This window comes from Myxocyprinus asiaticus, chromosome 13 (genome assembly GCF_019703515.2).
Source record: "Myxocyprinus asiaticus isolate MX2 ecotype Aquarium Trade chromosome 13, UBuf_Myxa_2, whole genome shotgun sequence".
In the NCBI taxonomy this organism is placed as follows: domain Eukaryota; kingdom Metazoa; phylum Chordata; class Actinopteri; order Cypriniformes; family Catostomidae; genus Myxocyprinus; species Myxocyprinus asiaticus.
Window position 1 is genome coordinate 24,513,657 of NC_059356.1, and position 24,794 is coordinate 24,538,450.

The 24,794-nt window shown below is 38.5% G+C and overlaps 2 protein-coding genes across 2 annotated transcripts in view; one reads left to right on the forward strand and one right to left on the reverse strand.

Annotated features, from left to right (window-relative positions):
• On the forward strand, positions 1-19,463 carry LOC127450569 (myosin-11-like). Its single transcript, XM_051714805.1, has 40 exons — positions 1-342; positions 946-1,102; positions 3,279-3,306; positions 5,863-5,962; positions 7,134-7,226; positions 7,321-7,384; positions 7,569-7,667; positions 7,874-8,017; positions 8,094-8,189; positions 8,289-8,407; positions 8,638-8,790; positions 8,879-9,052; positions 9,195-9,368; positions 9,502-9,616; positions 9,750-9,949; positions 10,214-10,335; positions 10,441-10,510; positions 10,628-10,788; positions 11,002-11,110; positions 11,492-11,623; positions 11,757-11,963; positions 12,041-12,178; positions 12,288-12,411; positions 12,629-12,800; positions 12,929-13,141; positions 13,254-13,398; positions 13,558-13,764; positions 13,853-13,957; positions 14,050-14,202; positions 14,792-15,040; positions 15,139-15,351; positions 15,489-15,701; positions 16,276-16,437; positions 16,527-16,655; positions 16,757-16,845; positions 17,002-17,125; positions 17,270-17,478; positions 17,551-17,659; positions 17,731-17,903; positions 18,158-19,463. The coding sequence occupies exons 1-40, from the start codon at positions 1-3 to the stop codon at positions 18,330-18,332; spliced, it is 5,961 nt and encodes a 1,986-aa protein (XP_051570765.1). The 3' UTR covers positions 18,333-19,463.
• The window catches only part of LOC127450570 (nuclear distribution protein nudE homolog 1-A-like), a 13,847-nt gene continuing 8,129 nt past the window's right edge, over positions 19,077-24,794 (reverse strand). The window contains exons 4-9 of the mRNA XM_051714806.1: positions 22,982-23,130; positions 22,745-22,881; positions 22,375-22,578; positions 22,132-22,217; positions 20,856-21,001; positions 19,077-20,734 (exon numbers count right to left, since the gene is read on the reverse strand). Of these exons, the coding sequence (XP_051570766.1) occupies positions 20,686-20,734; positions 20,856-21,001; positions 22,132-22,217; positions 22,375-22,578; positions 22,745-22,881; positions 22,982-23,130 (771 nt within the window). The 3' untranslated portion in view covers positions 19,077-20,685. The remainder of the gene's footprint in view (positions 20,735-20,855; positions 21,002-22,131; positions 22,218-22,374; positions 22,579-22,744; positions 22,882-22,981; positions 23,131-24,794) is intronic.

Consider the following 24,794-nt stretch of genomic DNA (forward strand, 5'->3'; position numbering starts at 1 on the left):
ATGACCATGCAACCAGACAACGATGACAGCAACAAGTTCCTTTTCCTTGACAATGACTTCAAAAACAGTGGGGTGGCCCAGGCCGATTGGTCAGCCAAAAAGATGGTATGGATACCCTCAGAAAGGGAGGGTTTTGAGTCTGCGAGCATCAAAGAAGAGAATGGGAATGAGTTGGTAGTTGAGCTTGACAATGGCAAAAAGGTGACGGTCAACAAAGATAGCATTCAGAAAATGAACCCACCCAAGTTTAACAAGGTTGAAGACATGGCTGCACTGACTTGCTTGAATGAGGCTTCAGTGCTACACAACCTCAGGGAGAGGTATTTCTCAGGTCTCATTTATGTAAGTGCACTCACACTTCACCTTACACAGTGGATTATGCTGCTAAAGTCTTCAGAGTCCGGGGCTAGGTGCCACACTTTTACTCCTGTGAATATTTCTCAGGGTAGGTTTAGTTTTGAAAGTCAACTTTAGCAGAGGCACATACTTTGTTGGTCCAGCATGATTTTGTATTGGCTTCAAAAAAGCAGTTGAACATTTCCATCAATATTGGCCATGAAAATACAGTATGTGATTTGTTATATGACTTGTTCACCCAAGAGCTGCAACAAAAATATGGTGATACTGGAATTTTAGTTTGGACAGAGTTCACAAAAAATATTCTGATGTAATGTAGTGTTTGAAACCCACATACAAAACCACTGCTTGATAAAACACAAATTTGTTGAATTGGATTTTTGACTCATAACCTTATACTTTGAGAGATATAGCCCTTATGACAACTTCTCTGTGTGACAGCTAGCCCCAGTCTCCCCTATGTCACAGTATGAAAAAAGAATCATATTAGTACCAATTAATTAATATATGTAATAGGTATAGAAAGAATGTTTCCTGAAATGTTTTTGAACTCAGTAGATTAATATCAATATATTCTAAACTTTACAGACTTACTCAGGCCTATTTTGTGTGGTGGTGAACCCCTATAAAATGTTGCCCATCTACTCTGAGAAGATCATTGAAATGTACAAGGGGAAGAAGCGTCATGAGGTCCCTCCCCATATCTATGCCATCACTGACAATGCCTACAGGAACATGCTACAAGGTAACAACCAGTCTTGACTCACAGGAAACACCCTGTAAAACCCTGTAAATTATCTGTCTTAATTTGGTTGTTGTGAATGCAAGGCGAGTGACTTTGTACTCACATCCAAGACACATTTAAAAATGTATTCTTGCCAACAGTATCCCTTTGTATTGTACGTATTTGTACTAAAAACTGAAAAAGAATGTAAAAATGCTACAGAAAAAAGACATTAATTGGTGAACCTTAACATATACAGTAATATATATATATATATATATATATATATATATATATATATATATATATATATATATATACACTGTATAATTAACAAGACATGTAAGTTTACAGTAAAATATTGTAAAAATTATTATTTTAGATGTAAAAAGAATGATTTTACTGTATAATTAATTGTAAAAAAAAAAAAAAAAAATTATTATGTGTAACAAGAGAACATGTACTTTCACGGTAAACTATTGTTAAACCTACGGTGAAAAACAATAATCCGGCGTTCCTAGAAGGCCCTCTGTAATCCAGTGCATTTAATTATATTCATTATATCATTTTATTTTATTATATATTTGTTTCTTATTATTATTTATATCAGTTATGAACATTGGGGTATTCTTTGTTTTATTTAATGTAGTTTAGTTAATATTTATTGCATTATTTTAGTTTCATATGTGTTGCCCTGATGGAGTTTTGTGTTTGTGTGAGTGATACTGTGCCTGCACTGTATAAACATGGATTAATTATCACTCCTGGAAAGGCCTCTCTTGATGAACTTTAAGTCATCATCATGCAGCCGTTCTGTGGTATTTAACAATACATTTTAAAGTGAAATGCAGATTTGTATAAATCCAGAAGGTTAGTGTATCAAGTTTATATCATTTAATAATATAAATGCTAGTGAACTGTACAATATACAGGCATCAAAATGACATCCCGTTATGCCTGAAACTTGTTCACTGTATTTTTTTACTTTTTATTTTTTCTCCCCTTTTCTCCCCAATTTGGAATGCCCAATTCCCAATGCACTCTAAGCCCTCGTGGCAGCATAGTGACTCGCCTCAGTCCGGGTGGCAGAGGATGAATCTCAGTTGCCTCCACGTCCTAGACCAGCAATCCGCGCATCTTATCACGTGTCTTGTTGAGTGCGTTACCGTGGAGACGTAGCGCGTGTGGAGGCTTCAGGCTATTCTCCGCGGCATCCACGCACACAACTCACCGTGCGCTCCACCGAGAGCGAGAACCACATTATAGAGACCACGAGGAGGTTACCCCATGTGACTCTACCCTCCCTAGCAACCAGGCCAATTTAGTTGCTTGGGAGACCTGGCTGGAGTCACTCAGCTCTCCCTGGATTCGAACTCACGACTCCAGGGGTGGTAGGCAGCATCAATACTCGCTGAGCTACCCAGGCCCCCACGTTCACTGTATTTTTTTACGGAATCTCTGGCAACCAAAAATTGGTACAAAACTTAAATTGAATCAAAGCTGAAGTGTGTACTTTTTGAACTACTAGTGTCACCAAACAGAATTACAAAAATAATTATTATTTCCTGAACTTCCATTGGAATTGGTTGGACAAATAGATAGTCCCGCCCCAAACTCACACCATTGGTTGAGCTTGTGTCATGTTGCTCAGGCTGTTCAGGATGCTCAAATAAACAGAGCAATGTTTTGAGAGCCTTTTTTTTTTTTTTTTTTGAGGAAGTCATCTTACAAATGGCTCACTTATAGTTGTCTCTGCATATTTAACTGGACTAGGAGAAAGTAATTTAAAACTGAAAAAATTACACACTTGAGCTTTGACGTTTCATAATTACTACAGCCCAACCAGCTATGTAAAGTGGACAGTGTGTGTGAGGCACTACTCCTAACTCCATACTGGTCTCCTCTCACAGGCTGTGGATTTAAGGCATTGAAATTGCCATACATGGGGCTATTCCGTTTGTCAGTGAGATTTTTATCTATTTTTGGATGTATGATCTTAAGTTAATCTCACCGCGTACTCAATTTAGAATATGTGAGATTTTGGAGGTGGGGACCTCCAGTGAACAATAGTGGAATTTGTGTTTAGACAGCCTGACCCCTTATTAATCTCGTTCAGGTTCTTAGCTGTGACAATTCATGCATTTCTTGTCCTGTCCTTGTACAATGAGTGCTAATGTCTCTGTTTCTTTCTCCGCAGACCGTGAGGACCAGTCCGTTCTCTGCACGTGAGTAAAACCATGGCCCAAGTACCCTACATGTTATTTGCTCCATATTAGATGCTTTATCATGACCCTTATACAGTTGTGCTCAAAAGTTTGCATACCCTGGCAGAAATTGTGAAATCTTGGCATTGATTTTGAAAATATGACTATCATGCAAAAAACTAAATTTTATTATTTTATTTAAGGATAGTGATCATATGAAGCCATTTATTATCACATAGTTGTTTGGCTCCTTTTTAAATCATAATGATAACAGAAATCACCCAAATGGCCCTGATCAAAAGTTTACATACCTTTGAATGTTTGGCCTTTTTACAGACACACAAGGTGACACACACAGGTTTAAATGGCAATTAAAGGTTAATTTTCCACACCTGTGGCTTTTTAAATTGCAATTAGTGTCTGTGTATAAATAGTCAATGAGTTTGTTAGCTCTCACTTGGATGCACTGAGCAGGCTAGATACTGAGCCATGGGAAGCAGAAAAGAACTGTCAAAAGACCTGCGTAACAAGGTAATGGGACTTTATAAAGATGAAAAAGGATATAAAAAGATATCCAATGCCAGTCATTATTGTTCAATCATTTATTAAGAAGTGGAAAATTCAGGGATCTCTTGATACCAAGCCAAGGTCAGGTAGACCAAGAAAGATTTCAGCCACAACTGCCAGAAGAATTGTTCGGCATACAAAGAAAAACCCACAGGTAACCTCAGGAGAAATACAGGCTGCTCTGGAAAAAGACGGTGTGGTTGTTTCAAGGAGCACAATACTTGTTGACCCCTCTCCAAACATAGCGCTTATGGTTGTGACCATAAAGCTCTATTTTGGTCTCGTCATTCCAAATTACAGTGTGCCAGAAGCTGTGAGGCATGTCAAGGTGTTGTCGGGCATATTGTAACCGGGCTTTTTTGTGGCATTGGCTTCTTTCTGGCAACTCGACCATGCAGCTCATTTTTGTTCAAGTATCGTCATATTGTGCTCCTTGAAACAACCACACCGTCTTTTTCCAGAGCAGCCTGTATTTCTCTTGAGGTTACCTGTGGGTTTTTCTTTGTATCCTGAACAATTCTTCTGGCAGTTGTGGCTGAAATCTTTCTTGGTCTACCTGACCTTGGCTTGGTATCGAGATCCCAGAATTTTCCACTTAAGTGATTGAACAATAATGACTGGCATTTTCAAGGCTTTGGATATCTTTTTATATCCTTTTTCATCTTTATAAAGTTCCATTACCTTGTTACGCAGGTCTTTTGACAGTTCTTTTCTGCTCCCCATGGCTCAGTATCTAGCCTGCTCAGTGCATCCACGTGAGAGCTAACAAACTCATTGACTATTTATACACAGACACTAATTGCAATTTAAAAAGCCACAGGTGTGGAAAATTAACCTTTTAATTGCCATTTAAACCTGTGTGTGTCACCTTGTGTGTCTGTAACAAGGCCAAACATTCAAGGGTATGTAAACTTTTGATCAGGGCCATTTGGGTGATTTCTGTTATCATTATGATTTAAAAAGGAGCCAAACAACTATGTGATGATAAATGGCTTCATATGATCACTATCCTTAAATAAAAGACAGTTTTTTTGCATGATCAGTCATATTTTCAAAATCAATGCCAAAATTTCACAATTTCTGCCAGGGTATGCAAACTGTTGAGCACAACTGTACATTACTGTGATACTGTGGCCCCAAAACATATTTGGACACTTAAATCCCTTAACATTTTTGAATGTTGTTGCATTAAATATAAAACATCATTAATTATTATAGTATATCTATTGTTTTATAATTTGAAACATAAGAAACATGTTTTTGTGAACTGTTTTGCATGAAAAGTGCACTTGTGCTATATTTCTTTCAAATAAATTACATTGGTTTTGTTATATATTGCAAAGAGCTTCAAAACATGGCTGTCCAAATAATTTTTTAGGGTTTAATCAAATAAATCCAGGTTTAATATGATTTTGTCTGCTAAACTTTCAGTGGTGAAGCATTACACTCATCCACTCAATTTAATTGGCAGCCCAAGAAAAGAAGTACACATTGTGTCTGTGAGGCACCACTCAAAAAGATGTAATCAGCAGATAGATTTGCAAGAAGCACTGTTGGTCATGGAACTTTAGTTTGACTGATCAAATATCACATGGGCCATACAATAATACATATTTTTAAGCACTATATCACTATTTGCTAATTACCTTAATATGGAATTAAGGTAAATTAAATAATTATCTTAGAAGGATAGTTCATGCAAAAATGAAAATTCTGTCATTATTTATTCACCCTTATGTTCTTACAAACCCGTATAACTTTCTTTCCGTGAAGCACACAAGGGGATGGTAGACTGAATGTTAGTGACTGACAGCCTCAGTCACCATTCACTTTCATTATATGCTTAAAAAAAAAAAAAAGAGCAGTTCCACAGAAGAAAAAAAAAAGTAATATGAGTTTGAATCAATGTGAGGGTGAGTTAATGACGACAGACTTTTTATTTTCGGGTGAACTATCCCTTTGAGCAATATGTGGCAATTGTGGCAATATTTCATAATATATGTTGAACAGTGGGGAGTCAGGTGCAGGGAAAACTGAAAACACCAAAAAGGTCATCCAGTATCTTGCTGTTGTGGCGTCATCACACAAAGGAAAGAGAGACGCCAGCTCTGTGAGTTCAACCTTCATAACATTCAACCTATTCTCAAACTTTTAAAAGCAATGATGTGTAATAATATAATAATATTGGACAAGAAAATGAATTCATACCTCCACTGTAACATCATTCAAAAATATAATCTTCTGGCTTTTGACAAGTTCTTGATTATGGCTAATTTAACATTGTTATATAAGATTTTACATGGTTTTGCCACACCACCTCTTACACAATTTTGAACACATCACACTACATCTACAATATTGACTAGGTCCTCTTCTAGAGGTGACTGTTAAATTAAATATAGATCAACACAATTTTGTAGAGCAGTCTTTTCAGTTAAAGCAGCAGAATATTGGAATTCCATGCCGAGAACTATTAGAGAGTGTAATACTTAAAAAAAAAAAAACATTTAAATGTCTTGTGATCACTAGATAGAGATGGTATGATTTGTGTGTATTGATGTGGATTGTTGTTTGAATTATGTTGTTGATACTGTGTGGATATGTGGTGTTTTTAGAATGTTTAATATTGTGTAGGATAATTATTTTATTTTTTTTCATGTTTAATTGTGAATACACACTGCTTTGTAGGGCAGTACTGTAACTTTCGCCCAGGGACTACAGTTGAAATTTAGCTTTAAGCTTATACTGTTACAATACATACGGTATATTGTCCCTGAACAAATAAACAAATAAATATATAAAATAATACCTCACACACAAAGTATTATCTGTTAAGATCTGTTTGCAAGTTTATCAGCAACATTATATAGTGTTTGATTAGGAATAGTCATAATATTATAATATTCCCTTCTCCATGACAGGATACAGGCTCTTCAGCACTAAACAAGGTACGTTTGTATGTTACATGTTGGATTCTATTTTACAGTAATGCACAGTATTTGCATGTCTGAAATTAACAATAAAACCAAAGACACAATAATTACTATAATTCTTGTCTTTTGACAGTAAAGTATATTAGAGTTTTCCTATTTTTTATAAATTCATTATTTACCTCCATTTAGCAACAGAAAGGGCCGCAGTTAGCTTTTGTGAGTATCTGAGCTTTATGCCATATACTTTCTTGGAAATAAAAGTATTTTTATTTTCAAGGGAATCAGAATGTTTTAAATTAAATTGTATTAAACCACAAATAATGACATTTCTTTCATCCATTGCTTCAGGGAGAGTTAGAGAAGCAACTCCTGCAGGCTAATCCCATTCTGGAGGCATTTGGGAATGCAAAGACCATCAAAAATGATAATTCCTCAAGATTTGTGAGTAAACAATTCATTGTTTTGTTTTGGTGCTGATTATTTGTTCATTAAGATGAGCTCTAGTATAAACACTATTATTGTCTCTCTTTCTCAGGGTAAATTTATTAAAATCAACTTTGACAATACTGGCTACATCGTTGGAGCAAACATTGAAACATGTATCCTAAGGCCTGAAAAGATAACATACTTTGTAAAGCATGTTACAAACTATTTTTATTTTGATTACTGATACAGTATAAACACATTGATGGATCAAAATAATTTAGTGCAAATGTTTCTAAATATTCAGAGCCGAACACCATCAATACACACATTTTTACCTTAATGCCTTAAATAATTCAGACCTCCTGGAAAAGTCTCGGTGTATCCGACAGGCCAAAATTGAGAGATCCTTCCACATCTTCTACTACATGGTGGCTGGAGCCAAAGACAAAATGCATGGTGAGGACAATTAGTTTCCTACCTTACAGTATATGAACGCTTGTGTGATTAAGCTCAAAAATTCAGATCAGCTATTATGGCCAGTTAACTAGTTTCCTGCACAGGCCTACACCCTAATTTACTTCAGCTGTCATTCTGCTTCCTAAATGTACTGTAGTGTTTGTGAATGTTTGAGTCTTACCCTTCTCAACCACTCTTTTCCACAGACGAGCTCTTGCTGGAGGACTTTGGTAATTACCGTTTCCTGGTGGCTGGACATGTGCAGGTACAAGGCCAGCAGGATGATGAGATGTTTGATGAGACTCTGGAGGCCATGGAGGTCCTGGGCTTCAACGAGGAGGAAAGAATAGGTATTTAACAAAACCATGTATTAGAACCTGGTTGTGTCTTTCCAGGCTGTTTTACACAGTGTTGTGTTGCTGTCAGGCATGTTTAAGGTATGCTCTACTGTGCTGCAACTGGGGAATATTGAGTTCAAAGCAGAGAAAAACCAGGAGCAGGCCAGCATGCCAGACAACACAGGTAGGCATTCAGGGTACAGATGGATGAATTTCTAGTGTTGCTCTTATCTTGAACCTGAATAAAACACTGACTGAATGTCATGTTAAATGTGTCCTCCAGCTGCACAGAAAGTGTGCCATCTGCAGGGGATTAATCTGACTGACTTCACGAAAGCTATTCTCACTCCTCGCATCAAAGTAGGCAGAGAGATGGTACAGAAGGCACAGACCAAAGATCAGGTGCAATGCCACACTCTACAATACAATTAAATGCAACACTTTTCTAAGAGATGTGATTATATTTAATAAATGTATTCACTGATTGCTGTTAAGGGTAATTGGTTTATTTTCCCAAACAACCAGTGATTATTTGCTAAATACAATTCTCTAATTATTTATTGTAACTTTTTTTTTTTTAAAGAAAATGAACAAATATGAGTTATAAAATGAATGCCGTGTACATTAAACAGGCTGACTTTGCAGTCGAAGCTTTAGCCAAAGCAATGTATGACCGCCTATTTCGCTGGATCCTGGGACGTGTCAACAAGGCTCTGGATAAGACAAAGCGCCAAGGAGCCTCATTTCTGGGCATCTTAGACATTGCTGGGTTTGAGATTTTTGAGGTGAGTATGACAGGGCAAAAGGATTCATGACCTGCTTTTAAAATCGAAACTTACACTTGAAGGCCTTTCCTATGTATATTTTCCACAGGATAACTCATTTGAACAGCTGTGCATCAACTACACCAATGAGAAACTGCAACAGCTTTTCAACCACACCATGTTCATCCTTGAGCAAGAAGAGTACACAAAAGAGGGCATTGAGTGGAATTTCATTGACTTTGGTCTAGACCTCCTGCCCTGCATTGAGCTCATTGAGAGACCAGTCAGTTTGTGATATCAACAACACCATTCAAACATTTTAAGTTTATTTAAATTCAACATTTGGTAATGCTTATTAGCTAAGAATCTTTGATCATCTGGAAAAGTCACTCTGTTGTGAAATTGGTTTTGGTTCCCCCTTGTAGAACAATCCTCCTGGTATTCTAGCTCTTCTAGATGAGGAGTGCTGGTTTCCAAAAGCAACTGATGTCTCTTTTGTTGATAAACTAACAAACACTCACTCAAACCATTGCAAATTCTCCAAGCCCAAGAATCTAAAGGAAAAGACGTTCTTCACTGTGCAACACTACGCTGGCAAGGTATGTCTGTCTGTCTATCGATCTATCTAAATAGAACAACTGCAAAACAACAGAAGTGCATAACATGAGAGGTCAATGTGGGGAAAATATTACAGTAATAGTTTCATAGAATGGTTGTTTTAATTTGATTTAGGTGGATTATAATGCCACATCTTGGTTGACCAAAAACATGGACCCACTGAATGACAATGTGACAGCATTGTTGAGTAACTCTTCAAGTGCTTTTGTGCAAGACATCTGGAAAGAGGGTGAGTCTTTGTCAGGATCAGAAATAATCCTGTTTAGTCTGTTTGTGCAGAAATTAAAATGATGTATATTCTTCAAAGAAAGCTTTAATCCTTCATCAGTTTAAGTTTTTAATGGTTGACAATGTTTTTATAGTGGATCGTGTAGTTGGTCTTGAAACTATGGCTAAGATGGCAAAGTCTGATAGCGCTGTGTCTACTGCTTCCAAGTCCAAGAAAGGCATGTTCCGCACTGTGGGACAGCTGTACAAAGAGTCTCTTGGCAAGCTCATGACCACTCTCCATAACACTCAACCAAATTTCGTACGCTGCATCATTCCTAACCATGAAAAAAGGGTATGCCTCACCAAATATTATAATACAATGATTTTGAAGTATTTACTGGTACTACTAAACAATATGCCTTTTCCAAAAGGTATTAATTGGAGATTCAAGCATTTTGTATGATTTCTGGGTTATGTGGCATTCAAACATGGGTCTCTAACTCTTTTTCCTAAGTATACATTGATTATTAAACTTTTAATTAACAATTGTTTAATTCCATAAACAATAAATGAAGTAAAAATCATTCTCTGATGTTTTTCACTGTTTTCATCCCAGGCTGGGAAGGTAGATGCCCATCTGGTTCTAGAGCAGCTGCGTTGTAATGGTGTACTGGAAGGGATCCGAATCTGTCGCCAGGGCTTTCCCAATCGTATCGTTTTTCACGAATTCCGCCAACGGTGAGTCCATTTTATAACACATGCTCAATTATTTTAAACATAATATTTGTAGATTTGGATATATCTAATTTAGAAAATGTATTGCAATTATTGATCCTTTTCTAGCTATGAGATCCTGGCTGCTGGTGCAATTCCCAAAGGGTTCATGGATGGAAAACAGGCCTGCACACTTATAGTGAGTTTGAGCAAAATATAGCTACTTATATTGCAGTGTTTCATGGATACAGGTAATATGAATTGTATTTTATCTTAGCAGCTTTATCAATTTAACCTTCATGCCAATATCTTCTAGATCAAACATCTAGACTTGGACCCTAACATGTACCGCATTGGTCTGAGCAAGATATTCTTCCGTACAGGAGTTTTGGCACAACTGGAGGAAGAACGTGACCTGAAACTTACAGTTATCATAATTGCTTTCCAGGCCCAGGCCCGTGGCTTTCTGGGCAGAAAGTGAGTTCCCGTTCAATAAATGCTGACATATACTATTACTAGTTTAGAGGTTTCTTGTGCTTTATTGTATATTTATTGCAGCTTCTTCAACCATGCATCAATAATATATATTATATGATTTGTACAGAGTATAAACTGTGTGACTGAAAGGTTATACACACATTAGGACAAGTTTAAAGGTTCAGATAAACCACTAGCTCTCTAAATTCACAGGGCATTCAGCAAGAGACAAAAACAGCTGACAGCCATAAAAGTGATTCAGAGGAACTGTGCTGTGTATCTTACACTCAGGAACTGGCAGTGGTGGAGACTTTTCACTAAAGTAAGAGTTAAACCCCACATGTGTAATGCATTGCAACATGAAGTTCCATTCAAAAGTTTGGACACATCCATTTATTCTTAATTAGTACTATTTTTCACATTGTAGAATGGAAGTCATGTAATCATAACTATTAAAAAACACAAATGGAAGTATGAACCTTATGTAGTGACCAAAATGTTAAACAAATTGCAAAGTAGCCACTCTTTGTCTTGATAACAGCTATGTAGATTCTAGGCATTTTCTCAACCAAACTGGGATGCTTTTTAAACAGCATTAAAGGAGTTTCCATGAATGTTGGGCACTTGTTGGCTGCTTTTCCTTTACTGTGCAGTTCAAAAGCACATGTCCATGTAAATTTTAATATTCTTTTTTTTTTTTTAGGTCAAACCCCTGCTTCAAGTGACCCGTCAAGAGGAGGAGATGAGCCAAAAAGAGGAGGAGCTTCAGAAAGCCAAAGAAATTGCCCAGAAGTCTGAAAATGAACTAAAAGAGATCACACAGAAACACAACCAGGTAAAAAGGAGGACCAATGTGTGATCCAAACTTAATCCAAATGTACAGTGGTAAATCCATTCATACTCATTCACCATCTATATGCACATACTGGCTGGAGTGTGTATGTGTATGTGTATTTAATCTTTAATAGTTGGTGGTGGAAAGGAACCAATTACAGGCAAAGCTGCAGGAGGAGACAGAGATGTATGCAGAATCTGAAGAGGTAAGGATACGGCTGGAGACTAAGAAGCAAGAGCTGGAGGAGGTACTGCATGAGATGGAGGCTCGGCTTGAGGAAGAGGAGGAGCGCAGCCAGATCCTTCAGCAAGATAATATGAACCTACAGCAACAGCTAAAGGTTGAACAGTAATCAGTTATCAGAGATGAATGACTACAAGTGCTTTTGTCATGGATTAAATATATTCTTGTGTGTAGGATTTAGAGAACCATTTGGTAGATGAAGAAGATGCCAGACAGAAGCTTCAATTGGAAAAGGGCACTGTGGATGGGAAGTTTAAGAAGCTACAGGATGATGTCCTTATCATGGAAGATCAAAACAACAAGTTACAGAAGGTTTCTTTCAAGTTTGACCAACAACTTTTTGTCCAAGCTGTGGCTATTCCTCTTATAAACAAGGAAAGTCAGATCTGAGGAGGATTGCCCTGTTTTTCTATGTTTTTAGGAGAAGCAACAGTTGGAGGAGCGATTAGCTGACTTTTGCTCCAACCTTGCTGAGGAGGAAGAAAAATCCAAAAATTTGACTAAATTGAAAAATAAACATGAATCTATGATTTCAGATCTTGAAGGTTTGTCTTTGTGACTTTTACACCCCTAATGGTTTTATGGATTAAAATAAAAAAATAAATAAAACAAGGATGTCAATTTATACAGTATATCCAAAAATGTACTAAATATGGTTAACAAAACACAGAATGCACTATAATGGGTTCTGACTAATTTTAATTTATGACAGCAAAAGGCAGGTTGATAGACAATTTGAAGAGATTGTTTGTTTCTGTATAGTTCAAATGAAGAAGGAAGAGAAGAGTCGTCAGGATCTGGAGAAAGCCAAGCGTAAACTGGAGATGGAGTATAATGATCTACAGGAACAGATAACTGACCTGCAGGCCCAGGTTGCAGAACTCAAGGCCCACTTTACCAAGAAGGAAGTGGATATTCAGGACCTCCAAGCAAGGTACTTTGTTATTTACATCATAAATGGTTGTTGAAATATATTGCCACTTTTCAGTCCACTTCTAATTTTGAATTATAACATTCACATCATTCCGTAACGATGGTTATCAAAATGTATATATTAACCAGTGTGGAAGAAGAATCAGCTCAAAAGAGCATTGCTCTGAAGAAGATACAGGAAATGGAAGGGCTTCTCTCAGAGCTTCAAGATGAACTTAAGGCTGAACAGGAGGCCTCTAGGAAGTCAGAAAAGGCCAAGAAGGACCTGGCAGAAGAGCTGACTGCCCTGAGGTCTGAACTGGAGGATAGACTAGACATCACAGCGGCCCAGCAAGAGCTCTGGTGATTATTTTGTAACTTATTAATAGTCATTTATTATTTTATGCTATTTAATCATGTCATCTTATAGTGTTGGTACCTTAGATCTTAGTATCGCAGTCTCTTTCTTGGACAGGGCTAAGAGAGAGAAGGAGGTAGCCATGTTGAAGAACATGATGGAAGATGAAGGTCGGAGCCATGAGTCTCAAGTGCAGAACATGAGACAAAAACACACTCAGGCTTTAAATGAGCTTACTCAGCAGCTAGAGCAATCCAAACGGGTTAGAACATTGTTTAACAATGACATTTAACAAATTACAGTGTAAAAACAACACGGGCACAATATATTGTGTGGTGTTACCAATGCAGTGTGAGATAAAGTCATGGTATGACCTTTGTATATGAACATAAATCTTTCCTAATCTGAACCTGAAATGCAGGCTAAGGCAAATCTGGAGAAGGCGAAACAGTCTCTTGAGAAGGAGGTTGCAGACCTGAATGGAGAGCTCCACTCACTGGGTAATGCAAAGCAGGATGTGGAACAGAAGAGAAAGAAGGTGGAAAACCAGCTTGCTGACCTTCAAACTCGCTTTAATGAGAGTGAAAGGCAGAGAGGAGAGCTTGGAGAAACAGTATCTAAACTGAACGTGAGTTTTTCATTATTACTAAAGAAACAAGGCAAGGTTTCTTTATAGAAATCCTTGACAATGGATGCTTTTTTGTACAATATCTCAGATGGAACTTAACAGTGCCAATAGCCTCCTCAGTGAGGCAGAGAGCAAGAACATCAAGATGAGTAAAGATTTTTCCAGCCTCAACTCACAGCTCCAAGATGCTCAGGTATTGTGTCATCAAAATAATTATTCTATCCATCAATCTCTAATGCCCATATCAGGAACCATTAAACTCTTGATTTTTGTCTATCTACGTAGAAGTTACTTGGTGAGGAGACCCGTCAGAAACTGAGTGTTTCCACTCGGTTACGTCAAATGGAGGATGATCGAAACAGCCTGCTGGAACAGTTGGAAGAAGAGGCAGAGGCCAGAAGGAATGTGGAGAGACAAGTCTCCAGCCTTAACACACAGGTCAGTCTCTCAAAGTGACTGTTTGCAAAAAACATCAACACAATTTAATGTTTAAAAAAAACTTGTGTGGGGGGCCTGGGTAGCTCAGCTTGTATTGACGCTGACTACAACCCCTGGAGTCGCTAGTCTGAATCCAGGGCTTGCTTAGTGACTCCGGCCAGGTCTCCTAAGCAACCAATTTGGCCCGGTTTCTAGGGAGGGTAGAGTCACATGGGGTAACCTCCTAGTGGTCATGATGAGTGGTTCTCGCTCTCAATGGGGCGCGTGGCAAGTTGTGCATGGATCGCGGAGAATAGCATGAGCCTCCACATGCTGTGAGTCTCTGCAGTGTCATGCACAGTGAGCCACGTGATAAGATGCGCGGACTGACTGTCTCTTGTCCTCCGCCACCTGGATTGAGGTTAGTAACCACGCCACCACGAGGACCTAGTAAGTAATGGGAATTGGGCATGACAAAATTGGGGAGAAAAAGGGGAGAAAATTATTTTATATATATATATATATATATATATATATATATATATATATATATATATATATATATATATATATATATAAATTTTAAAAAACTGTTTGTGTTTTACTGTAGTTGTCAGATGCGAAGAAGAAGATGGATGAGTACTCTGGCAATCTTCAACTGAATGAAGAAAGCAAGAAACGGCTACAGAGGGATCTGGAGGCCACAAACGGAGAGTTGGAGGAGAAAACGGTAGCCTATGACAAGTTAGAAAAGACTAAGACTCATCTTCAGCAAGAGTTGGAGGATGTTCTTGTAGACCTGGACAAACAGAGACAACTGATTTCAAATCTCGAGAAGAAACAACGGAAATTTGACCAGGTTAGATGTCATGATGTTTCAACAAATGTTTCAAGTGCTTTAAAAGTATTACTTTGATATCAACGACCTCTGTGTGAACTGCTCTGTCTTGCACAAAGATGCTTGCTGATGAGAAGACCATCTCCAGCAAGTATGCTGAAGAGCGTGACTGTGCTGAGACTGAGGCACGGGAGAAGGAGACCAAATGCTTGGCCCTCATTCGAGCACTGGAGGAAGCCCAGGGCTCCTTACAAGACTTAGAAAAACTCAATAAAGCACTTCGCACTGAGATGGAAGATCTGATCAGTTCAAAGGATAATGTGGGCAAAAATGTGAGTTGATGTATCTTTCTTTTGGAAGTATTTAATGGTAACATGAAATTTAGACAGTAGTTCATAAACATCAATCAATCCAATGGGATACTGTGCCATTGTTTGAAATGAAATGTTGTGTGTAAAATCTATGGAAGGTACATGAGCTGGAGAAGACCAAGCGTGGGCTGGAGGCTCAAGTGGAAGAGATGCAGATTCAGATAGAAGAACTTGAAGATGAATTGCAGACTTTGGAGGATGCCAAACTCCATCTGGAAATCAATATGCAGGCCCTGAAAGTCCAGTTTCAGCGAGACCAGCAGGGCAGAGAGGAGCAAAGTGAAGAGAGGAGGAAACAACTGCTCAAGCAGGTGAAAATATTTGTTTCAATTTGTTTCAGTTATTGCTCAATGAGCAATAAGAAGATAATTGATTGTCTCCTCTAGAGCAAGTTAGAAGATGCAAAAGGTAAGTACATTTAAAAAAATAATTTCTCCCAATTTGGAATGCCCAATTCCCACTACTTACCTCGTGGTGGCGCGGTTACCTCAATCCAGGTGGCGGAGGACAAGTCTCAGTTGCCTCTGCTTCTGAGACCATCAATCCGCGCATCTTATTACGTGGCTTGCTGTGCATGACACCGCAGAGACTCACAACATGTGGAGGCTCATACTACTCTCCGCGATCCACGCACAACTTACCATGCACCCCTACTGAGAGCAAGAACCACTTAATTGCGACCACGAGGAGGTTACCCCATGTGACTCTACCCTCCCTAGCAACCGGGCCAATTTGGTTGCTTAGGACACCTGGCTGGAGTCACTCAGCACACCCTGAATTCGAACTCGCAACTCAAGGGGTGGTAGTCAACGTCAATACTCGCTGAGCTACTCACGCCCCATGCATATACTGAATCTTGCATATTTTTATTTATATGGTGCACAGGTATGTGAGCTTGAGGCTGAGCTAGAAGATGAGCAGAAGCTGAGAAATTCATTGGCAACAGCAAAGAAGAAACTTGAGGGGGAATTGGAGGACCTAGAAGACCAAGTTGATGCAATCGGCAGGGCGAGGGATGAAGCCATTAAACAGCTCCGAAAGACTCAGGTCAGAGGGTGAAATTTTTTGGGGTTGAGCCGACGTTTTCATGACCTTTATAAACGTTTATCAAAGTTTATTTTCCTTCCTCATGATAGGCTCAGATGAAAGATTCCCACAGGGAGCTGGAGGACACACGAGTATCCCACAAGGAGGTTCTTTCAAGTGCTCAAGAATCAGAAAGAAAGGCCAGAACCATGGAGGTGGCAATCTTACATTTACAGGAGGTAGTAGAGAACAAAACTTCAAGATATACAGTGGGTTGTCTCCGATTACCTGAAGTTTGCTCATCTAGCCGAATAACTGTTGTCAATGCCTCTTGCTGTAGGAACTTGCTGCAGCAGAGAGAGCTCGCAAACATGCAGAACGAGAGAGGGATGAGTTGGCAGCAGAGATGACAAATGGCTCATTTGGAAAGTACGTTAGTAATAATTTTTTGCTAAATGGAAAATGGTGTATCAGAAGCTATAGAGTTTTTAACTGTACAATGCCATACAGAGAAAACAAATTGTCTATGCACAATAAAATGCCATAAGCAAGGATTGTCCACTGATGACGTGTATTCACATGCAGATCCAGCATGTCGGATGAAAGGCGTCGTCTGGAAGCCAAGATCCAGCAGTTAGAAGATGAGCTTGACGATGAACAGGCAAACTCAGAGACACTTAATGACAGACTGCGGAGAACTGTTCAGCAGGTGATTGGCACCCTTTCATCCATTCCAACTTGGATGCTGTAGTGATGGTGTTATTTCAGTGTCCAGTGATCTGCCTCTGTTTAGATGCTGACTAACTTTGAACAATACAAGATGAAATCACAAACAATTTTCATCTATATCTAGGTGGATCAGCTGACCAATGAGTTGCAGATAGAACGCTCCAATACTCAGAGCAACGAGAGTGGCTGGCAGCAGATGGAGAGGCAGAACAAAGAGCTGAGGGCCAAGTTACAAGAAATGGAAGGGCAGGTCAAATCCAAGCTAAGAGTCTCTATAGCCGCCTTAGAGGCCAAACTACATCAGGTGGAGGACCAACTGGACCATGAGAGCCGGTGAGAAAATGGTTTATAAGATGCATATAGCTATAAAGACAGTAATTTAAAATAGTTTGTTTCTCATGCCAGGGAAAGACAAGCAATTGCCAAGGCCATGCGCCAGAAGGATAAGAGACTGAAGGAACTGATGAATCAGACAGAGAATGAGCGAAAACAGACAGAGCAGTATAAGGACCAGGTATGAAGATTAGCATGGGATTGGTGCAAATTTCATTTTTGGAGCTCTGACTGACATCATTTATGTTGTAGGCTGACAAAGCAAATATGCGGGCAAGGCAGCTCAAAATGCAGGTGGAGGAAAGCGACGAGGAGTCTCAGCGTGCAACTGCTGCCCGTCGCAAACTTCAGAAAGAGCTGAACGAAGTCAAAGAGGCAAATGAGGCCCTGAGCAGAGAGGTTTCCTCACTCAAGAGCAAACTCAGGTTGTTCTGCAGTGACACCTTATTGTAATGTATGTGAAGCCACCATCCTTTTCACTGACATCCTCCGTATTGCTTTCTACAGTAATTTACACTATATGACTTTCAGGGACTTAGGTTTTATGTTTGAAAGTACACATCATCTCTTGTACGAGTTGATATGAGGATTTTTTTTGTCAACTTACAGCCCATGCAATCATGAACTTGAATATTTCAGAATTTTAATCAGTCTGGTTTCTAATTTCCATCTTCCTCAGGCGTGGAAGTGACTCATCTTTCAGCACTCCATTAAGGCGTGGTGGAGGTGGAAGCTTTAGAAGAACACATAGGAGCATGATTGAGAGTTCTGAGGACCCAAAAGATGACGTTCCTTCAGCTATGCCTGTGAATCAATCTCAGGAACCTCAAAGGGAGCCAATCAATGACAACTAAAGAAACATTACCCAAAGGCCCCATTGCACAGCCTATCCCTATCTTTTTTTTGTGTGTGGCTAAATTTAATGACTAAATATATTCTATATACAGTACAATAGGCAATATTTAATATACTAGAGGAAATATTTTAAAGATGTTGATATTTAAAGATGTTTGACTAATTTTTTACTTATTCAATCTTGACCATCTTCTCAAATGGTAGATTGGTACATAAGCCAGTCCTTCTTCACTAATTTATTCAAACTGACTTAATTTGAATGGGGTTTGTAGAGCCAGTGTTTCACAGGCAACCAAATTTCACTAAGAGTACCATGGTACCACTATAGTTTTTGAATTTGGTAATCATTCAGTAAGACCGTGTGTGTGTATATATATTGATATATATATATATATATCAAAGTATGACAAAGTGGTATTAACATCACTGTACCATGGTACTTTTTTGGCAAGGGATGCTTTGAAAACAATGAAATGAGATTTCAGTTTGTCAGATAGTGTTTCTTAATCATTTTCTATGAGAAAGCTTTTATGGGGCATTTTGTTGACCAAAATTACACATCTGCTTCAATATACAGTCCTAGCTGTGCCTTGCCTCTGATACAGATTCAAATCTGATTCAAATTCAAGAAATAAATATTCATAACCAAGAGTACTATCCTTTCATTTACAATACCATTACTGAAAAGAATAATACAAATTCTGTCCTGTTAACTAGACATTTTATTTTGTAGGTTTATTAACCAACAATAAAATGGTTTTACACAGGCAGGAGAAACTAAGCATTGCCTTTGCAAAGGCATGCACAGACATAGCAAATGATCAGATTCATTAATAGCAAAGAAAATACAAGTTGACAATTATATAATTGGCAACTTTGAATGCCTTTTGCCTATAGAAACAAATACTTAACAGAATTTGGGCTGTAACAACATCTTTAGTGAGGTTATTGCTTACTTGAGGCCCTGAGATAACTCTGGTGCAATATAGTGTGCTAAATCTTCCTATCAACCATCATTGTCTATTTCTATCATCACTTTTCATTTGTACTGCTAGGAAAAAGTGGAAAGTATATAATGTATCAATTCTTCTACATTTTTATTTTTAACATAAAAATATTTGTACCCTTCACTGAAGTATTCATATTGTTTGTTATTTGACTAAATCGACAACTCTCGCATGAGAGAAATTTGAAAACTAAGGGATTAAACTCCACTTAGAATTAAATATTTTCCTCTCATCCAGGACTCCCTGACAAATCAGAGAATTGGTACACTGGGAAGAAGAATAGCAAAAGAAGCTGCAACTCCCTTCGGGCTAGTAAGTTCCCCAATTCCCATGTTAACTTTGAGGCAAAGCTTGTAATGGCCACAAAATTAAGGCACATTAAATGTTCAGCGCATGGTATGACAGTAACTACTCTTCAGTACTGTAGATAAAATCTTTGAAATCAAAGATGGCACTGATGATGCACATGAGGTTTTCTATCTTGCATTAGCTATTACTAGAAATTAAAAAGGCCCTGGAGTGGGTTTTGTTATCATGCATACACATTTCTGCTACTGTTGTTTACTTGCATAAGAGGGCAACAATAACATGAGATATTATCGGCAGCTTCAGTTCACAACAGATCACCCACCGCCTTGTAACATTATCTCTAACTCTGAACACTAAAGAAAAAATTCCATCAGTTAGTAACAAATCCTACAGATCTCATAAAAAAAAATCAAATCAGGCATTTCTGCATTAAAAAAAATTTAACCTGCCATCAACATCGCTACAGTCCTGTGAACAACGAGTATGTGCAGTAGACGTTTAACAGATTACTGTTCAGTAGTTCAGTGCCAAATATAAGGAGGTTGCAAGGCTAAATTCTGATTTTTCAGTCACCTGCAACTATCGCCCATTTTATGGTCCCAAAAAGAGCAAATCATAAGAATACAGTGCAGATTATAAATTTAAAAATGCTATGTCACCAGATTCCAAAAAAACGACACAAACAAACAAAAATCAAACAGTGTGAAATTAAAAAGGTACGTTCACCTGCAATACACAAAAATATCCAACTAAACAGTAAAAAAACAGGTAGTACAGTCATTCCAGAGGACAGAGAGGGCTGGTGAACAGTAGTGACATAAAAGACTCTATTAATAGGGTTGATGTGACTGCAAAAGCAAAACCCTTCACAGAAAACAAATGATGAGTGGAAGAATTAGAAGGATAGCAGAAGGATATGCTCCTATAAGCTCCTGAAAATGAACCACTCTCATATTAGCGGGCTGGAAATATTGCATTTACCAATGTTGTGGGAAAGAAAGATGCACTTGTTTTATGGAAGCAGACAATGCTTTATTCACAGAATTATCTTGGGTCCTGTTCCAAAGTCCAACCGTTTTACCATCCTGCAATACACAATGGCAAAAAGGCATGGAGAAGATACAATTATGAAAAAGCCAGGGATGTGGTACAATGCACAAGTTCAATCAATTAAAGAGATGCGCTACAATTAATAGTGAGACTTACCCCTTATCATAGAGGCCATTTGCATTGGATGGGTTTTCTGGGTTTTCTCGTGAAATACTTTGTGTACTTTGGCCAATCGCTGCACGACCGGGTGTTTTCTCGTAGATATGTAACTCTCTGCATGATGCTAGCTTTGATTCAAGGTTCTGAAAGAGGAACAAAGCAACAGAATATAATCACATTAACAACTCACAGACAGTAGTGAATTGAAAAACTCAGTGTTTAAGTGGTAACATAATACCTAAAGCTAGGGATATCGCGATATATTTTCTTTTGAAAATGATACTTCCTTTTCGGTGCTTAACGATACCAATAAATCTTTTAATTTTTTTCCTGAATTCCATATTTAAAAGATTATTTACATTTTATCATCAAAATGGTGTCTAAATAAATACATTTGTTAAAACTTTCATCAAATGAAAATAGAACATTTAACTTACAACATAATATTGTATTGTTTTTTTATTAAATGAAATTATTTTCTACAGAACCTCACAGCATAATTTAAAATACAACTTTGGAGAGTATAGTGAAGATTACACAACTATACAGTAGTGATATTTCTGTATTACCCCTTTCCATTTAAATGGAGCTTTTATTTTGGAGTGAGGCCCTTTCCATTTCTGTGTGATTTCGATGGTAGATTCTCACCTCTCGGAAGGCAGGTCACTTTGTGACTCGGGGTGCATTCCATTCAGAAGTGATCATCCCTATGCCCTTTTCCCTTCAAAGACTTTACATCCACTCTAAGAGCTTTGGAGGGCAGAAAGGTGTTTGGCTCAAAAATAACACTTATTCTTTTTAAATAATTTCTTATTGGAAACGCTGTATACCGCGATCTTACAGCATGACCAAGTGCCATTCGGAGGCTGACTTCTCTCATTTAAATCGCAGGGGCAGTGTGACAATTAAACCGTAAATGGCTGCTAATTCAATTACATAAATATGTAGTCTTTATATACGCCGTGCTACAAAATGAATGAACACTCTACTCATTGTCGTCTGCTACAAACAGAGTAGCGCAATGCTCATGATTATGTTTTCTGTGTAGATACCAATGGTTTTCTGTGTATGAGCAGTCAGCTTCACACATTCACCTTGAAGCACGCAACACATGCAAACGATATATTTATCTAATTAAATCGCAGCCTTCGCAATTTAATAATCACACTAGGACATGACTTGATTTAAATACGCTGAATGTATACGCAATGACATTCATACGTCAGATGGTATCATTTTTTGGTATAGCAGCATTTTTAAGAGCACAACTCACCCCAACTTTCCTCAATAACTCTCCAACGATGTTGAGGGCAGATATCCGTGCAGATGTGGTAAGAGGAGTTCCAGTAAGACCTTCAACTGGACATAAATAAATTACTTTATAGTTGTACTTGAAAATTAGTAATGAACACTGTAAAATTCAGTGTTAGAAATGAACAGTGATCCCTTTTGAGATTTCTTGTATTAAATTTATGCAAGTATAAGTGTGAATAGGTTTATCTGTGTTTGTGCTCACTTCTGCTGTATGATGCCGGGGGCGTGTTGAATGCACTCCCCGAGCCTGGAGGCCTAGAGGGTGTGGCAAGTAGAGATGGGAGGGTGGTATTAACAACAGAAGAGGGTCTTGAAGGTGTGGCTTCTGGCTTTTCTGTGTCTTTCGAGAGGCTGATTGATGGTTTACGCTCCTGTATCTGCTGAACAGCCAACTCCTGTCTTAAATCTGCCCAAAGCATACAGATAACAAACAATCATCTCCAAACACCATTCACATCCATCTGTGACTGACAAAATTGCTTGATTACACAACTGATTTGTATACAGTTTTTTTAGGTGAGAGTGAATGGAGCATATGCAAACAGGTTTCCCTGTGAATTGCTCAAATTTACCTCTGGCTTCGTCCTTTAATCTCTGTACTGACTCTAGAAGATTCTCCTTTTCATCAAGCTCACTCTCGAGGAAGGCATTTCTCTCTATAACGTGATTCATTCTCTGCTCAAAGTCCTCAAGTGACATAATAGTGGCCCTGTTAGAGTCAGCAGGATACACATGCAGGTTTTATGAAGTCAAGAATATCCTGAACAGGATGCTTGATCCATTACATATTTCTGTACTAGAAAAAGCACCTCTTTGCTCTTTCCAGGTCATCGTTGGCCTGCTCCAACTCCCGAATGTACTTGTGTAGTTGGTCCTTGATGGCTGTGGTCTCTGCTAGATCACCTTCTAAAGTTGAGATTTGCCTGACCGCCTCAGAGTGCTGTGTTTCATACTTCTCCTGTTAATAAACAAGACAAACTCCTGTCTTTTTACATCCCACACTACAGCAAGAGAAACAGGCCATTGATAAAAAGACAATTATTGAAAAATGTATATGCCAGATGGCACCGTTATACAACAAGAATAATAATTTAAACGTAATGACTGGGGTCTCTTTGCAAACCAACACTGCAACATGGTTTTAAAACCATGTTTCTTCAATAAGCATTAAGTAAAAGCATGAGAGAGAGTCCAACTGCCCTCCAGACACTGCTGCAGAAATAAGCATCAGCTGCTTTCCTGACCCTGAACTGGGTCTCTGTTGTTTTTCTGTGAATGTGTGATTATGTCCTCAGTAAGCAAAGCACTGTGTACTGAAGCTTACAGACAAAGAATATCTGGATGTACGTTTAATCAAAGAGCATTCAAATGCTTTTATCTGCGGTTATATGCTTATGCTTAAAAGCCAGTTAAAGATAGTAAAATTTAAATTGTAATATTACAGAACATAAACCCTATAGATGTGCCTTATGAGGACAGCACAACAGTGGCACAGCTGTGTCCTCTAACAGAGGACAGTCAAACAGTTTATTACTGTCTTTTACATATGGATCCAAGTCATAATTGTAGTCATATATCATATAAGATATGATATCTTAGAACAGGGGTCGGCAACCTATGGCACGCATGCCAGCATTGGCACGCGGAGAGGTAATCACTGGCATGCCAACAGTGGCGAGAGAGGAGTAGACTATTTTATCTATATGAAATTCCGTACCTGCATCCCAATCTACATCTTGACGTAATCCTTCCTCATGATCACGCAGCACGTTTTCATGAGCTCAATGGGAGGCTAAACAAAAAGATAAAATGTGACGAGACTGCAGTATACCCAACAGACTCATGCAGCGCGTACAAGCCATTCACGCATCATGAGCCGGCAGCGCTTCACTTTCGGTTAATCGCGCCCGCTTTGCTTCGGTCAGGCTGCGCGGATGACAGCCTAAATTCAGTGTTTCATTTGTTTCTTTTTGCATTCAGAACACATGATGTAATAAGGAAAACACCACTATTAGTCCTTGAGATTTCCAACCCAGCATACAGGTACACCCTCCTTAAACCATGGTCACACTCAAAATTACATTAAACGATTAAAAGAGAAAACATAAACCCACATCGTGTGGTTCAAAAATCTGAGTCTATTCAAAATATAAATTAAACCTGGGGCGTCGACACGGTTGTTAGGGAGGGTAGAGTCACATGGGGTTACCTCATCTTGGTCGCTATAATGTGGTTTGCTCTCTGTGGGGCATGTGGTGAGTTGTGCGTGGATAATGCGGTGGATGGTGTAAAGCCTCCACACGCCCTATGTCTCCACGGTAACAAGCTCAACAAGCCACATGATAAGATGTGCGGACTGACGGTCTCAGATGCAGAGTAGGGTTGCAAAATTCCGGGAATTTTCAACGTTGGAAACTTTCCATGGGAATTAATGGGAATATATGGGAATGAATGGGAATAAACTGGAAAGTTGGCCTATAACAGGGATCTTAAATGTAGTTGGAAAAAAAACAAAAAAAAAACCATCTTGCAGCATAATCTTGGTTAAAACAACCAGATTTAATGCAAATTCAGTTGAATTTCTACCCTGCGCATTCCTCAATCACATGCATGCAGCACACT

Coding starts and splice junctions, on each gene's coding strand:
- LOC127450569 (XM_051714805.1), top strand. CDS start 1: ATGACCATGCAACCAGACAACGATGACAGCAACAAGTTCCTTTTCCTT. Junction 7,385..7,568: donor TGGAGCAAACATTGAAACAT/GTATCCTAAGGC, acceptor TAAATAATTCAG/ACCTCCTGGAAAAGTCTCGG. Junction 13,399..13,557: donor AGCTAGAGCAATCCAAACGG/GTTAGAACATTG, acceptor CCTGAAATGCAG/GCTAAGGCAAATCTGGAGAA.